The following is a 15379-nucleotide window of genomic DNA, read 5'->3' on the forward strand; positions in this document are numbered from 1 at the left end:
ACTTGTGGGGCAATCTAGAATGAGAGGCCATAATTTTAGGATAAGGGGTAGCAGATTTAAAACAAAGGTAAGGAGAAATTACTTTTCTCAAAGGGTGGTGAATCTGTGGCATTTACTACCCCAGAGTCAAGTGGATGCCGGGGCAGTCAGTAAGTTGGGGGATAGACAGATTTTCAATTTGTAGTGGGTTGAAGGGTTATGGAGAACGGCAGGAAGGTGGAGTTGAGCCCGAGATGAGATCAGTAATGATCCTATTGAATGGTGGAGTGAGAGCGAGGAGCTGCATTGCCCACTCCTGCTCTGTTGTCCGTCATTCCCAATTTGATGTCACAAATGTGTGTAAATTGAGCATTTCTTTTAACAGTGTACTGGACACAGAAATTTCATTGTGACATTGGCTCTGTTCACATCCTAGTCTCTCATTGTGTTAACATCAAGATGGACAAGAATCAGACCTGCTTGCAAATTGCAATTCAGCACAAAGTCTGGGAAACCTGAGCGACCTATTGGGCGATATCCTGTCCCATATAAAAAGGATCTGCCATATGATATTGTTGAACTGATGGAGGAGGTAGAAACTAAGGTAGGATTTTTTTTACTTCTAAAGTGTTGTGCTGTCCTTTACTGATACAGTGTAAAATATGTGAATTTTATTTTGGATTAAACTTATTGGTAATCTAATTCACCCAACACTAATTAAATGATTATTTTGGCACTTTGCTGAGAAGGTTGCATTATGACAAATTTATTTTTAATATAAGTTTAGAGTACCCAATTAATTTTTTTCAAATTGGGGGCAATTTAGGCCAATCCACCTACCCTGCACATCTTTGGGTTGTGGAGACGATACCCTCGCAGACACGGGGAGAATGTGAGCCGGGATTGAACCTTGGACCTCGGCGCCGTGATGCAGCAGGGCTAGCCCACTGTGCCACCGGGCTGTCCTATGACAAATTTTATAGTTAAAAGTTTCAATCTCAATTGACAATATAAGTGCAAACATACAAGTATCAAGAACTTATTAGTGGGTCTGCACAAAGTGATTGTTACACCGTCTTGTGGGTTCTGTTCTCCATTATTCTTCCTGGAAGTTCCAATATTGAAAGACGCCGTTTGTTCCAATTGCCCCTGTCTCTATTACCATCCCGCAGCAGACCCCAACAATCGCTAGGATACCGGAGAGAAACCCCAATATTTCATTTCCATTTTGTAAGGTTGAGGAAAGGATACCTTGCTCCAGGAGTGACTTCACAAAGAAATAGGTAAATTAAAACGAGCTTTATTACTAACACGGTATTACTAACTTTAACATTATAAAGACAAATAGCTCTCAATTCCCAGTTTACCAATGCTTATCAATGCGATGAAACAATCCTCTCCACTGAAACAGAAACCTATCTCCGGTCACAGTTCACGTTTTAGCAGACTCCAAAATATTTGCTGTAAAGAGATGTCTTGGACTATAATAATAGTCTTCATTTGTCACAAGTAGGCTTACATTAATACTGCAATGAAGTTACTGTGAAAAGCCCCCAGTCTCCACATTCCAGCACCTGTTCGGGTCACAGAGGGAGAATTCAGAATGTCCAAATTACCTAACAGCACGTCTTTCGGGACTTGTGGGAGGAAACCGGAGCACCCGGAGGAAACCCACACAGACACGGGGAGAACGTGCAGACTCCGCACAGACAGTGACCCAAGCCGGGAATCGAACCTGGGACCCTGGTGCTCTGAAGCAACAGTGCTAACCACTGTGGTATTGTGCCGTCCAAACTACTTTGAGAAAGAAATATCCTTCAGGACCCAGTTTGCAGATCCTTGCCTGTCTCAAAATACTGTTTAAATTGCCAACCTGGAGGGGACTTTGAATCATGTAGGTGGAGGTCGCATATTTGGTGGCTAGTTGCAGAGTTGCCTGTTTAGGCTCTTTGCACCCAGATTTCTTGGAAAAATCTTAATGTGAGAATTTGTTGGAAGGTCTGAGGCATTTCAAGGATGTCAAAACTGGAAAAAAGAACCCAGGGAGGAGGTGAGCGGATAGTCCGCCATTAAACGTGGTGAGGAGTTCAGCGGGCGAGAAGATGGTGGGAGAGAGCTAGCTGGGTGGGGCCACAACCATCACGGTGGAAAAGAGGCTGAAGTGATGGCCGGGGAGTGTGAGCGGCTGTTCTCAAAACATTTCGAAAGGCATCGGACAGAGATGATGATCTCCCTTAAGGAATGTGGGTGAGACCCTTGCCCCGATGTGAGAGGGGTTGGTGAAGACTTTGGCGGTGTGGGAGCTAGGAGAGAAGATGATGGGGTGGAGGAAGCATTGTCGCAGCAGAGCGACCAGTTCACCTCGGTGGGTGAGGAGCTGCAAAGTTGGCGGAGATCAGCTGAGAGCCAACGTAGAGATCCTGGAGAAAAGTCACAAAGGCAGAATGTGAGGATGGTGGATGTGCCTGAGGGGCTGGAGACCCACAGAGTACTTTGCTGAGATGCTTGCAAAGTTGATGGGGGAGGGGGAGGACCCCTCCCGTTACAAATTGGACAGGGCCCATCAATCACTCCGGACAAAACCAAAAACGAATGCACTGCCAAGGGCTGTGATCATCTGCTTTCACAGTTTTCAGGTAAAGGAGAAGGTGCTGAGGTGGGTGAAGCAGAAGCGGAGATGGAGTGGGGTGTTAACGGTATACGTATATATCAGCACTGTACAACGGAGCTGGTGAGGAGATGGTTGGGCTAAGGCAGCGTTGTATAAACGCAACTTGTGGTTTGGTTTTTGACTGGGTTTTTCCTTCATGTTCTTTCCCTTTATGGCTGTTTATTGTTAACTGTTTTGTGTAAATGATGTTTGGGCTGGGATGGTTTGGGGGGGGGACGGTTGGGATTTGTAGTTTGTTGGGTTTGAGGGCTTGTGTTGCAGGGTGTTGGGAGTTTGGAGGGGGTGTGTGGGGGGCTTTGGAGCTGGTGTGTTTTTTCGATTTGGGGGAGGGGGCTCTGGTAGGTGCTGCCACGCTAGCAAACGCAATGGTGGCTAGTGGACGGGAGCAAGGTGGGCGGACGGTCCACAGTCGCTGGAACCTATATAGGTATGGGCAGGTTTTGATGGGCCTAGGAGTTGTGAATGGTGGGGGAATGGGGACGATACTGGGTGAGGTGTTTTCAAGAGGGTTTCTGAGGAGGGGGAGAGGGGTGGGTCCCGGCCACGCCTGCGGGCCCCTTCGGGGATGGGGCGAAGATGCTGACTGGGTTTATGAAGGAGATGGGAGGGGTGGGTCCGCGGAGGTTTTTACATCTGTGAGATGGGGAGTATTCGGTCTTTTTGCCGGTGCATAAGGTGTACTCAAGGATCAACATTTTTGTGGTAGGGAAGGTGCTGCTAGCTGGGGTAAAGAAGGCAGAGGATTCGGTGATGGTGATATCGGAAGTTGCTCCTCTCTGGGTGGATGCAGTCTTGGAGTAGGGTCCAGCCGGAGGCTGGCGTGGAGGCTGGATGTGTTTGATGGTAGACCCGGGTTTTTGCACTAAAAGAGGGAAGGTGATTGAGGATTATGTGGGGTTTAACTGGAATGGGGAAGTCTCGCAGTCGGTGGTCTGGGAGCAGAAGAAGACGGTAGTGAGGGGCAAGGTCGTTTCCTTCAAGGTGAAGGTGGATAGGGAGGGGGGAGTGGCGGGGGGATAGTGGCAGCAGCTGATCGAGGAGATTCTGGAGGTCGATCGGAGATATGTGGAGGACCCAGGACTTTGGTGAAGAGGAATGTTGCAAGTGAAGTTTGATCTTCTATCCACAGGGAGGGCGGTCCAGCAGCTGAGACGAGCGAGGGGGGGTCGTCTCTGAGTCTGGAGAGAAGGCCAGTCAGTCGCTGGCGTGCCAGTTCTGTCGGCAGAAAGCTGCGAGGGAGATTGTGTAGATTAGAGATGGGACGGGCAGGTTGGTAGTGGCACCGGAGCAGGTGAAGAAAGCGTTTAAAGACTTTTCGGGACTTGTGTAAGCCGGAGCCACTGGGAGATGCATCGGATATAAGCGACTGGAGGAACCAATGGGGGTGGAAGGAATGGAGGCAGCGAGAGGGAAGACGGTGGATGAGTTTAAGGATAAGTTGGCATCTCTGATGGTAGAAATGTTTGAGGATGCGATGGTTTGGGGAGTATTGCCGGAGACGGTGCAGCAGGCATCCATCTCACTATTACTTAAAAAAGGAGAGGAATCCGGTGAAGTGTGGGTCGTACAGGCCACTGAATGTGAATGCTAAGATATTGGCGAAGGTGTTGGCGCTGAGGGTGGAGGAGTGTCCCCCCCCCCCCCCCCCCCCCCCCCCCCGAGGGTGGTTTGGGAGGATCAGATGGGTACAAAGCAGGCATATCCTGTAGCACCGTCAATATGACGCAAGGCAGGTTGAGGTAATGTCAATTGAAGGCTTTATTAAGCAGAACTTTATCCCCAGCAGCGTGGTTACAGAATGCAGCTGCTGAGGGAAATGGAGCGAAAAGCTGGGTTGTTATACCGGCATTTCTGGGTGGAGACCAGTAGGTGGCAGATCCTATCAGGACCTGGCATCCCTCCACCAATAGCCTGTCGACACGTGGTGTACCGTATTACTCCTAATACATACCACCACATATCCCCTCCAAAAATAAGAATGGTACTGCCAAATCTATGTCCCCATAGTTGTCTCGAAAAATACAGGGGAAGGTGAAACAGAAAAAGAAAGCTTGTGATAGTCACAAAAAACTCAAAAATGCAGATCGCTCTAAGGGTGCCACGGCCTTGGGTCACTGTTTGCAGTTTGCGTGGGTTTCCACCGGGTGCTCCGGTTTTCTCCTACAGTCCAAAGATGGGCAGGTTAGGTGGATTGGCCATGATAAATTGCACCTTAGTGTGTGTGTACACCCTACTGGACAGACTTTGAACATCGGACAAACTGGAGACGGAAACCGCGCCGACATGCGCAAGCGACTGCTGGAGGTGGTAAGGGCCCTATTGGAAGACCATAAGACATAGGAGCAGAATTAGGCCACTCGGCCCACCAAGTCTGCTCCACCATTCAACCTTGACTGATATTTTTCTCATCCCCATTCTCCTGTCTTCTGCCCTAACCCCTGATCCCCTTATTAATCAAGAACCTATCTATCTCTGTCTCAAAGACACTCAGTGATTTGGCCTCCACAACCTTCTGCGGCAAAGAGTTCCACAGATTCACCACCCTCTGGCTGAAGAAATTCCTCCTCATCTCTGTTTTAAAGGATCGTCCTTTCAGTCTGAGATGGTGTCCTCTGGTTCTAGTTTTTCCTACAAGTTGAAACATCCTCTCCACGTCCACTCTATTCAGGCCTCGCAGTATCCTGTAAGTTTCAATAAGATCTTCCCTCAACCTTCTAAACTCCAACGAGTACAGACCCAGAGTACTCAAACGTTCCTCATACGACAAGCTCTTCATTCCAGGAATCATTCTTGTGAACCTCCTTTGGACCCTTTCCAAGGCCAGCACTTGGATCCTTCGATACGGGGCCCAAAATTGCTCACAATACTCCAAATGGGGTCTGACCAGAGCCTTATACAGCCTCAGAAGTACAGCCTTGGTCTTGTATTCTAGCCCACTTGACATGAATGCTAAAATTGCACTTGCCTTCCTAACTGCTGACTGAACCTGCACGTTTCCTCTTTCCAACCTTCACTTGCTACAGTGATTTGTTTTTTGTAAAGTTTAAGATGATTGCAATGTAACTTTTTTGTCCTACTGTGTATCATGGAGAAGCATGCAATACATTCAGTATTCCTTTTGTTTTGCAGAGTGGATTTTTACCAAATATATTCAAAATGCTTTCCTATCGGCCTGTGGAATTCAGGGCGTTTTTTGCCTACTACAATGCCTTAATGAACAAAGAAACCGGTAGGACAAAAGAATGATCTTTTTGAGTTCACAATCTGCACGGTGGCACAGGGTTAGCACTGCTGTCACAGCACCAGGGACCTGGGTTTGTTTCTGGCCTTGGTTAACTGTCTGTGCACTTTCTCCCAGTGTCTAGTGTTATTGGCCAGGGGTTAAAAGTATATTATGGAGTCCACCTGACCTATAAATTCATGTTGAATTTGGCTAAGATCAGCACAAGAGCCTTCACTTCAGGTGTGATTCATCAGAGTTCTTGGGTGCTTTTAATCAAAAAAAAAACAAGCTTTATTCTAAGAATGTCTCAGCTGGTGAGCCAGCAGGTGGCCAGCCTTCTCTGTGTTCATAAAAGGTCCCCGTGTCTGGCAGAGTTGGTGCACTGCCTTCCTGCTGGATAGCTGGTTAAAGTCCATCTGCAACTTTTTCCTCTCCGCCAGAAGCTCTGGAGTCGGGACCTCGGAGCACTTTCTGTCGACCTCCAGAATGGAGTCGTTGTTCATGGCTACCCTCTCTTCCTTGTACCTAAGTGCCTTGAAGGCTAAAATCTCTCCCCTAATCACTGCCTTCAGTACCTCCAGGAGCGTGGAAGGTGAGACTTCCTCATTCTGGTTGTTAGTAATACACTCGCCTGTGGCCTGTGATATTTTCTGGCAGAAGACCTTGTCGGCCGAAAGGTCAGTGTCCAACCTCCATGTGGGGCTTCGGGCCCGGCCCGTCTCCACCTTCACGTTGGTGTAATGTGGAGCGTGGTCGCAGATGACTATCGCAGGGAATTTCACCCTTTTTTTTTCTGAAAGCACCGATTTCTTCACTGCAAAGAATTCGATGCGAGTGTGTACTTTGTGTACTGGCGAAAAGAACGAGAATTCCCTCTCACCATGGGTCCACCGCCCCCATCTGCTCCATGAATGCTCCCAGCTCCCGCGCCATGCCTGTCCTTTTCCCCAATCTGGGGCTTGATCGGTCCGTCAGTTTAACCTGATGTTGTAAGACTTCTTACTGTTCCTGTGCTGTATTGTTCTCTTTGTTCTTTGCACTCGCCTTGGTCTATCTCGCTCACTCAGGATCCTCTCACGATCCTGGTATTGATGTAGCTTTGCGATCATCGCCCTCGGTTGCTCCTCCGCCTTGGGTGTCGGCCGGAGCGACCTGTGCGCTCTATCGATCTCTGGGGGGGTGGGGAAGCGGTCTCTCCGACTAGATTGACCAGAATTTGGGTGATGTTGCCCGTGGGTCCCTGTCCTCAATACCCTCTGGCAGGCCCACAATCCGAATGTTCAGCGTCGGGACCTGTTTTCTTGGTCCTCGACTTTCCCTTTTAAGTTCACTCGGGTCGCCACCAACCGTTTCACTTCTAATAATAATAATCTTTATTGTCACAAGTAGGCTTACATTAACACTGCAATGAAGCTACTGTGAAAAGCCCCTAGTCGCCAAACTTCGGCGCCTGTTCGGGTACGCTGAGAGAGAATTCAGAATGTCCAAATTACCTAACAGCACATCTTTGGGACTTGTGGGAGGAAACCCACGCAGGCACGGTGTAGCCATCTGGGATGGCCACGTCCCGATTACAAAATGGACACTTGCAAAGACTGCAGGGAAAATTGGACAATGCTAAGAAACAAGCAGGTGCAAGCCCTGTCTGTTGATTAGAACCTTAAACGCTCAGACAGGACAGAAACTACCAAACGATTTACATACTAATGAGCCATCTCCGGGGACAAAAGGGAAACATTTAGATACACAATGTTAGGACAGACTCCCCGGAGCCAAAAGAAGCTAAAACAAAGCTGACTGACAGTCACCAGGACACGCCCAGCGATCAGGGAACCACCCCTCTACTGGAGGAAAATCGATACCAATGATTGGGAAAGACCCAATTAGTTGAGGCCAAGTTCAAGGCCCCCCCAAAAGTGTGCGAAGCCCTTTTGGGTATAAAAGGTATCCCCCAAGGGAGAACGCCCTCCTTTGGCTTTGGTTCTCAGCGAAGAGCGAGACCAGCCTCGCAGCTACAGCAGACCAAGTAAGTTCCAAGTCAACGCACGCTACGAGATAGACGCTCCTAGTTGCTACCCTGTAAACAGCTCAACCCAGCAGCCTCAGAACCGAGCAACGGCCATTGTTCCTCTGACTGAGTGGGCGCCCAAAGTTAAGTATAGGCTTTAGTAATAGTGGTAGTTTAGGTTGTAGAGTTTATGCATGAGTAGATATGACTGTGCAAATAAATGAGCATTGCTTATGAACTTACTAACTGGTGTATCGAGTCATTGATCAGTATTCGGTTCTGAACCTTGTTGCGCTGTCGAAAGATACCTGGCGACTCTTGAGCAAACGTGATTAAACAGAGCCAAATTAAGAACCAACCAAAAGTTAGCAACATTTACTGGCGACATCTGACAGGACTCGACTTAGAAGTGGCCTAACCACTCCGAGAGAACCCAAAATTTGAATTGAGAATCCAATTGGGAACAGAAAGAAAAACCACAAGCGTCGAAACAGTACTGATTAAACCTCTGAGATTCGGAAGTGTGTTAATGCATGCGTACTAACAGGGATATAAGGTAAACCTGCGAGATTTTGTTGCGAAAAACTGTCGGGAGTTTTGTAGGCAATTAGCGTAAGCCGTACCCGTGTTTACATCACCGCTTTATCACCCCCCCGTTCCAAATTCAGGAGAGATCCTCGTAGAGAGAATGGCAATGAAGGCAACGGAACGCCTTATGAACCATCAGGAATTCGAGGTCGCAGCGACCAGTAGAGTAGGACAGTGTCCCGTTTGGGAAGAAGAGATCAGGAAATATCTCAAAGGGAAAGGATGGCCCCTTTGGAGTGAATTCTGCAATAATGAGGAAACAGGACCCGGGAGTACAGGGCATACTTGGTGGGAGAACCTGTCAGAGATCCACAAGAAGAGCTTGGGAAAAGCTCGCAAGCCGATGGCAATCATGTCCTGTTTGGCACAATTGCGATGCACCGAGGAGGTCGTTGGAACGCTCCGTAGAGAGATAGAGGAGAGAAACCGAAGTAGTGAGGTAGACGTGAGTGAGATAGAGAAAGAGAATAGAGATCTGAAAGAGCAGTTAGCAGCAAGGGACAGAGAGGTGGATGATGCCAAGAGGGCACATCGGTCTTGTCTCGCGCATTTGAACAGCTTTCAGACACAATACGATAAGGCCTACCAGGACACGCAACGTGCGGTCTTGGTAAGACAAGAAACAGAACAGCAAGTTGAGAAATTGCAGAAGCAGTGCAATGATTTAAAAGTAGCCCTACGAGCACTCCATACTTCCACAACGGGACAAAGGCAGAGCTCCGTAGACCAAGCAAATTGCAGAATTGCAATCCCTGCTGTCCGTGCAAAATGGATTTTAGAGTACATTCGGACCCCAATTAGATCAAGAAAACGGCCCTAATTGGCAGGAATAGAACGAGACTGCCCATAGATACGTACATGGGACATGTACGCAGGAAAAACCCCAGAAAAGGAAAGCGCCCCAACCGAACAGGCAGAACACCCCCATGAATCCTGTAACCACACACCACAGGGCCGCAGGAGAAGCAGATTTCCTTTACACAACCCCGTTAACCGTGACCCAATTACGGGAGTCGTAGCAGCCCTCCCCGACCCACAGAATGTAGGAGGAGGCACACTCCAAGAGATGCACACAGCGATCCTTGATGCGATCGGCTTTAACAGAGGAGACCCCGTAGAAGGCCAAAATAAGTGTAGGCAAAAGAAGACAGAGCACCCCACAGCGTTTGCTGGACGTTTGTGGATTCACTTTACCGCAGTTTTTGGAGAGTTAGCCCGTGCCCATTTGTCCCCAGATAATATGGCCAAATGGACCCGAATTCTAGTCTCCCACGCCACAGAAGCAGGACGAAAAGCTTGCGCAATTTATGACCCCTCAGATGAGGCCCACAATGAAAAATGGGTTTTGAAGAGATTGTCCCGCGCTCGGGAGCAATCAATTGCAGGCAAAACCACATTTATGACACCCGATGAAGAGCAGGCAGAGATGAACCCAGTTAAAGCACACCAGAACCCCGCATGGGTAAATGAGGGCAGGAACAGCCAACCCCAGCCCAAAGCTCAGGAATGTTATAATTGTGGACAGCTAGGAGACTTTGCACGAGAATGCAACGCGCCCCAGAAGCAGCAGAGAAGCCAACAGACAGGCACCCTAAACAGGAATAGGGCAAAGCCAATCCATAGCTTTAGCACCCGTTCAGAGAATGCAGACATGAACGGCACCGACTGACTGTGTTCGGGCTCCCCAACTTGGGTCTGCAACACCCTTTGGGACAAGTCCGGTAGACCGGTAGTAGCAGGCAAAGTTCGGGGACAACCCGTGGAATTTCTTTGAGACACAGGAGGGTCCCGCACCACACTCAATTCCTCCACGATGTTCCAACAAGACACGTGGCCCACAACAGACACCATTACACTCAGCGGCTTTACAGGCCATTTACAACAGGGACACATCACAGCCCCTATAGCAATACAGATAGGTAACATCGCAACCAAGCACCCCGTAGTTTTAGTTGATAATAAAAGTCGAGATGGATTTGCAGGTACAGCATTAGTTATTTTATTTAGCTTGCAAGCTTGATTCATTTCACAGAAGCATAGGACACATCCAGTCTCCTACATCCCGGAAAGCGAATGAACAAAGAGACAAAGGGATCTCTGCAAATCAATTCAAATGGTATCAAGTTTCACATACAAGATTCCCATAGGTCATCCTATATCCCTCCTGACCTAGTCAGACATTCTGATTGGCTCACTTCCAATCCCTTCCTCTGGCCCCTATTACCCAGCATCCTTTTCTCCTCCTTTGGTGGACACACCTCCTCCTTGCTTTGCCATGCGGTCTGAAATCCTTTGTCTGTGAACTCACCAGAATGAGACTGGCCTATCTCTACATTACAGTAACTAATATCTCTAAAGTAACTATTTTATATCACATTCGTCAAAGGTAGCCCCAGTAGTAGCCCCCACCATAGCCACGAGTCCCGAGACCATGCTCAAACAGGGACTCCAGTCAAAAAAAAATTCGGTTTTGGACATTAGTAACGGCTTTTGGTCCATTCCATTGGCTAAAGCATGCCAGTACAAATTTGCCTTCACATTCCAAGGACAACAATACACGTGGACGTGCTTTCCACAAGGCTTCCACAACTCCCCCTCCATTTTCCACCGACAGCTGGCAAATGTATTAGCAAAATTTTCCTGCCCCGATTGTCTGGTCCAGTACGTAGACGACTTGTTACTACAGACAGACACAAAGGGAAAGCACATTTTGCTTCTCGCCGAACTTCTAGCACTCCTAAAAGAAATTGGTTGTAAAGTCAACCCCAAGAAGCCCCAGATTCTGAAAGAAAAACTGATTTATTTGGGAACAGTGATCTCTCATGGTATATGCGAGATCGAGCACAAGAGAATTGTCTCGATCGTCAAATTGCCCCTTCCCCACAATGTCTCAGCCCTCCGGTCATTTTTAGGACTAGTTGGTTACTGCCGAAACCATATTGACGGTTTCGCCACTAAAGCAGCGCCCCTATCCGAACTTCTCAAGATACAGGCACCTTGGGAATGGCTTCCACAGCATACAGATACCGTGGACGCTTTAAAAAGAGCCCTCAGCCCAGCCCCCGCACTACAGGTCCCAGATCCACATTCCCCGTACGCAATTGAGGTTGCAACCACCGACCGAACCCTTTCGGCCGTGCTCCACCAGGAATGCTACCACGAGTTACATACAGCATACATCTCACGCATGTTAGACCCCGTAGAGCAAGGATTTTCTGCCTGTGAAAGGCACCTGCTCGCAGTTTTTTGGGCAGTGCAATACTTCGCCTACATTACAGGACTCAACCCCATCACCATCCTCACAGAACACACCCCAACACAGCTATTGTTAGACGGCCGACTTAAAGGTGGCACAGTCAGCCAAATCTGCGCAGCCCGTTGGACCCTTCTTTTGCAGGGACAGGACATCACGGTAAAGAGAACCAAAACCCACACCTTCCTTGCCAATAATCTGCAGTATGCAGGCACCCCTCATGAATGTGAGATCATCACCACGAAACAGAACACAGGCCCATTTATTCCCAAAACACCCCCCAGGAAAACAGGTAGTACACCCCAGAGACCCCAGCCCACAGACACGTGCGCACCCCTGAAAATATATGTGGATGGCTCATCCACAGTGTTAAATGGAGAGAGAATTGCTGATTGCGGTATATATGTAGAGGACGCCCCCTAGATGAAATTTCCTTGAAGTTGCCAGGATACTTTGGCTCGCAGGCAGCAGAGCTGGCAGCAATTGCGTATATTGTAGACCACCCAGACTCGTTCCCGACCCCAGCAGACATCTATTCAGACAGCTTGTATGTCTATAATAGTTTGACAGAGTTCCTACCACTCTGGGAAACAAGAGGATTTGTTTCCGCGGACGGTAAACCCCTACCCTCAGCTCCATTACTCCACCATATTTTAGAGACAGCGAAGGATAGGAAATACGGCATAATTAAGGTTCGCAGTGATCACCGTTCTTCTCCCCGCCCCCCGGAAACGTTAAAGCAGACGCCCTAGCGGAGGCAGGCTCCACGCATGGTTATTCTTGGAAGCGCCCCAGTACACGCAGTTCAGGTCTCACAGACCAACATTCAGGATTTAGCGAAGGCCCAGAAAGAGGGCGAGAAACTCAGGGAAGTTTTAAAGGGAACCTTCCCAGCCCCGTACAACAAGTTTATAAACGCAGTCACCACACACAACGGTGTAATTTTAAAGGATGGCATTTATATAGTTCCCAGCTAGGACAGGAACCAGATCATTTGTCAGTTCCATGACAATCATGGACACCAAGGAATTGAACCCACCCTAGCCCACCTCAGACCATTTTGCTGGTGGCATGATTTAAAAATGGATGTCACACACTACGTAGAGAATTGTTTAATCTGTGCCCAGAACAATCCGGACAGATATGCTAAAAAGGCTCAACTTAGCCATACCCGCCCCGTTAATGGGCCCTGGACAAATCTCCAGATAGATTATATAGGACCCCTACCCCCCTGCAGAAATGGTTACAAGTAAGTGTTGTGGTCATAGACACCATCACAAAATGGGTGGAAGCTTTTCCATCGCGAACTAATACGGCCAAGACGATGGCTAAAATCTTAACACACCACATCTTTACAAGATGGGGCCTCCCACGCAGTATAGAGTCCGACAAAGGCTCCCATTTAACCGGACGTGTAATGAAAAACGTCCTCACGATTTTCGGAATTACATAAAAGTCCCATATCGCATACCACCCCCAGTCAAGTGGTATTGTAGAACGAATGAATAGGACATTGAAAGCCACCCTCAGGAAAATGGTTCAGCAAAATAATAGCACCTGGGATTCAGTACTCCCATTTGCTTTGATGTTTTTAAGAAACACAGTATCTACATCCACAGGTTTCACCCCCCACACCCTCATGACCGGACGCCCCATGAAAGGCACTGAGTATTTACTAGGACTGGATTTGACCAGCCCCGCAGTTACAGCCCTCACACATGAAAATGCGGTTACACAACTAGTACAGAACATAAAGGCAGCCCAACTCGCCGCAGCAGTGAGACTTGGAACCCGGAAGAAACAGAACAGTACACGCCACTCCGTTTGCAGTAGGGCAACAAGTGATGCTTTCCCTTTACAATCCCAGTTCATTCCTCTCCCCAAGTACTCCATTTCGGACAAAGTCAGCCCCTCAGTATAGAAAATAACCTATCCCAATGGTAAGTCTGCGTGGTTTCATATAAACCAGCTTAAGGCTTACAGAATAACCACACGCACCACATCCTGCTCGCAGCAGCAGACGATCACGCCCCGCCCACAGATGACGTATTCCTCCCATCCCCCAACCACTCCAGCCCGCCCTCAGACACAACTTCAACTCCGCCCCCAGAGGCACGACTCCGCCTCTCCCTTCCCTCAACCAGCAGCGACAGTGATCAAGATGACGACAGCCACAGCACACCACGATACGACTACACCCCTGCACCAGGCCCCACTCCCAGTGAATCTGAGCATGATTCTACCGACCCATTTGAAATCACTTGTATCAAAGCCCCTGACCCAGACCCACCGCCCGACGATTACGGATTGAAGCATAGTAGCTCCAACTTCACGATTCTGGCACCGAGACAATTCGTTCAGGCTCATCCGGAATGGTGAGATGGACCCCAATTCGCCCCAAGCAGCTTGAGCACGGTTACTACAGACAAGAGTTTGGCAGCCGGGAGAAGATGATGACTTAGAGTCTGACTCCCCGAATCCCTTTGCGACCCTGTTCGCTATTGAGCAGTGAGGTGCCCAGATGATGGAGAAAAAAGGAACCGAAGGAGAGATACGGTGTCCTTTCTGATGGAACCTGCACCATGTTTGTTGAATGTTTGTTCGTTAGTGTTATAGTTAAGTGCTGTGTGTAAACTCGGAAAGTTTCTAACGGCCCCACGTCACCACCCCCTTTGACGGCCAATGGCTGTTGGAGGATCTAGTTTGGCCCCAGAAACTTGTTAATGGAACAAGTTTGTCCCAGACAAAAGTTCAGAGGAACTAGTCTGTCGACGGAACCCATTTCATAGTTGCTCTCCTAATTCGAGAGGCAGCCCCCACGACGACCACATTCTTACCCGTTTTTGCTGGTTGCTCAGGCAGTGGAGAAACGGCATTGGTCCCCGCCCTGCCTGAGGACCCCCCCTCTGGTCAGCTACGCTCGGGTAGAGCACAGACGGCATTGATCACTGTCCTTCCCGGGCGCGGCCCATACGCACCCCATTTTGGCTCGTTACGTTCAAAATTCTTTTGTTTGGTTTTGGCAACCCTTAGTTTGCTGCCCTCTGCTATTTACATCCTCACATGCTGGGATGGTAAATCACACAGGCTGCGAGACGGCTCGCAGTACGGCAGTATTTTCTTAGATGTCTTGTCCAAATATTCGTTTTTTTTTTAAAATGAGGGAGTCACAGATGGTGACCAATTATAAAGGGAAATTGTCAGTAAAGGATAGATAGACAGACATACGAGATCTTAAGCAAGATAATAACAGAAATTATGCTTGTGTTCACAGAACTCCAGAATCTCAGGAACCCCAGAGGAAGACAAAGAAGAAGTCCAACAAAGGTGAAGACAGCCTTCGTGTTCACATGGATATTAGTGGGATCCCTTCAGTTGCGCGTGGACGCTACCCCCTTGACCCCTACCACACAAACCGTAAATGACTCTCACCTCTGTAATACACGGAACCCCGAGAAAACTAGTCCAGCGATAGCTAGCAATACCCCGACCTGGTGTGATAAGTTTATCACCTGGTACTCACTCTCATATGTAGTCGAAGCACTCTTAGTGCTGGCGATACTTTGCAGTGTTGTGCAAACGTTTAGAGTCAGGAAATGGCAAAACAGAGCATCATCACTCTCGCACCCCAGTATACAGATTTAGGTCCCCCATTTT

The 15379-nt window shown here is 48.5% G+C and overlaps 1 protein-coding gene across 3 annotated transcripts in view; it reads left to right on the plus strand.

Annotated features, from left to right (window-relative positions):
* Positions 1–369: 369 nt before the first annotated feature.
* LOC140408237 (uncharacterized) overlaps positions 370–15379 on the plus strand; it is a 28447-nt gene continuing 13437 nt past the window's right edge. The window contains exons 1-3 of one of the 3 annotated variants that reach the window (XM_072495174.1): positions 370–583; positions 1152–1262; positions 5780–5879. In XM_072495174.1, the coding sequence (XP_072351275.1) occupies positions 5807–5879 (73 nt within the window). In that variant the 5' untranslated portion in view covers positions 370–583; positions 1152–1262; positions 5780–5806. Of the gene's footprint in view, positions 584–1151; positions 1263–5779; positions 5880–7734; positions 15050–15379 lie in introns of those variants that run through there. The other 2 variants (XM_072495172.1, XR_011940071.1) reach the window with 2 other exon arrangements.

Source organism: Scyliorhinus torazame, chromosome 3 (genome assembly GCF_047496885.1).
Source record: "Scyliorhinus torazame isolate Kashiwa2021f chromosome 3, sScyTor2.1, whole genome shotgun sequence".
NCBI lineage: Eukaryota > Metazoa > Chordata > Chondrichthyes > Carcharhiniformes > Scyliorhinidae > Scyliorhinus > Scyliorhinus torazame.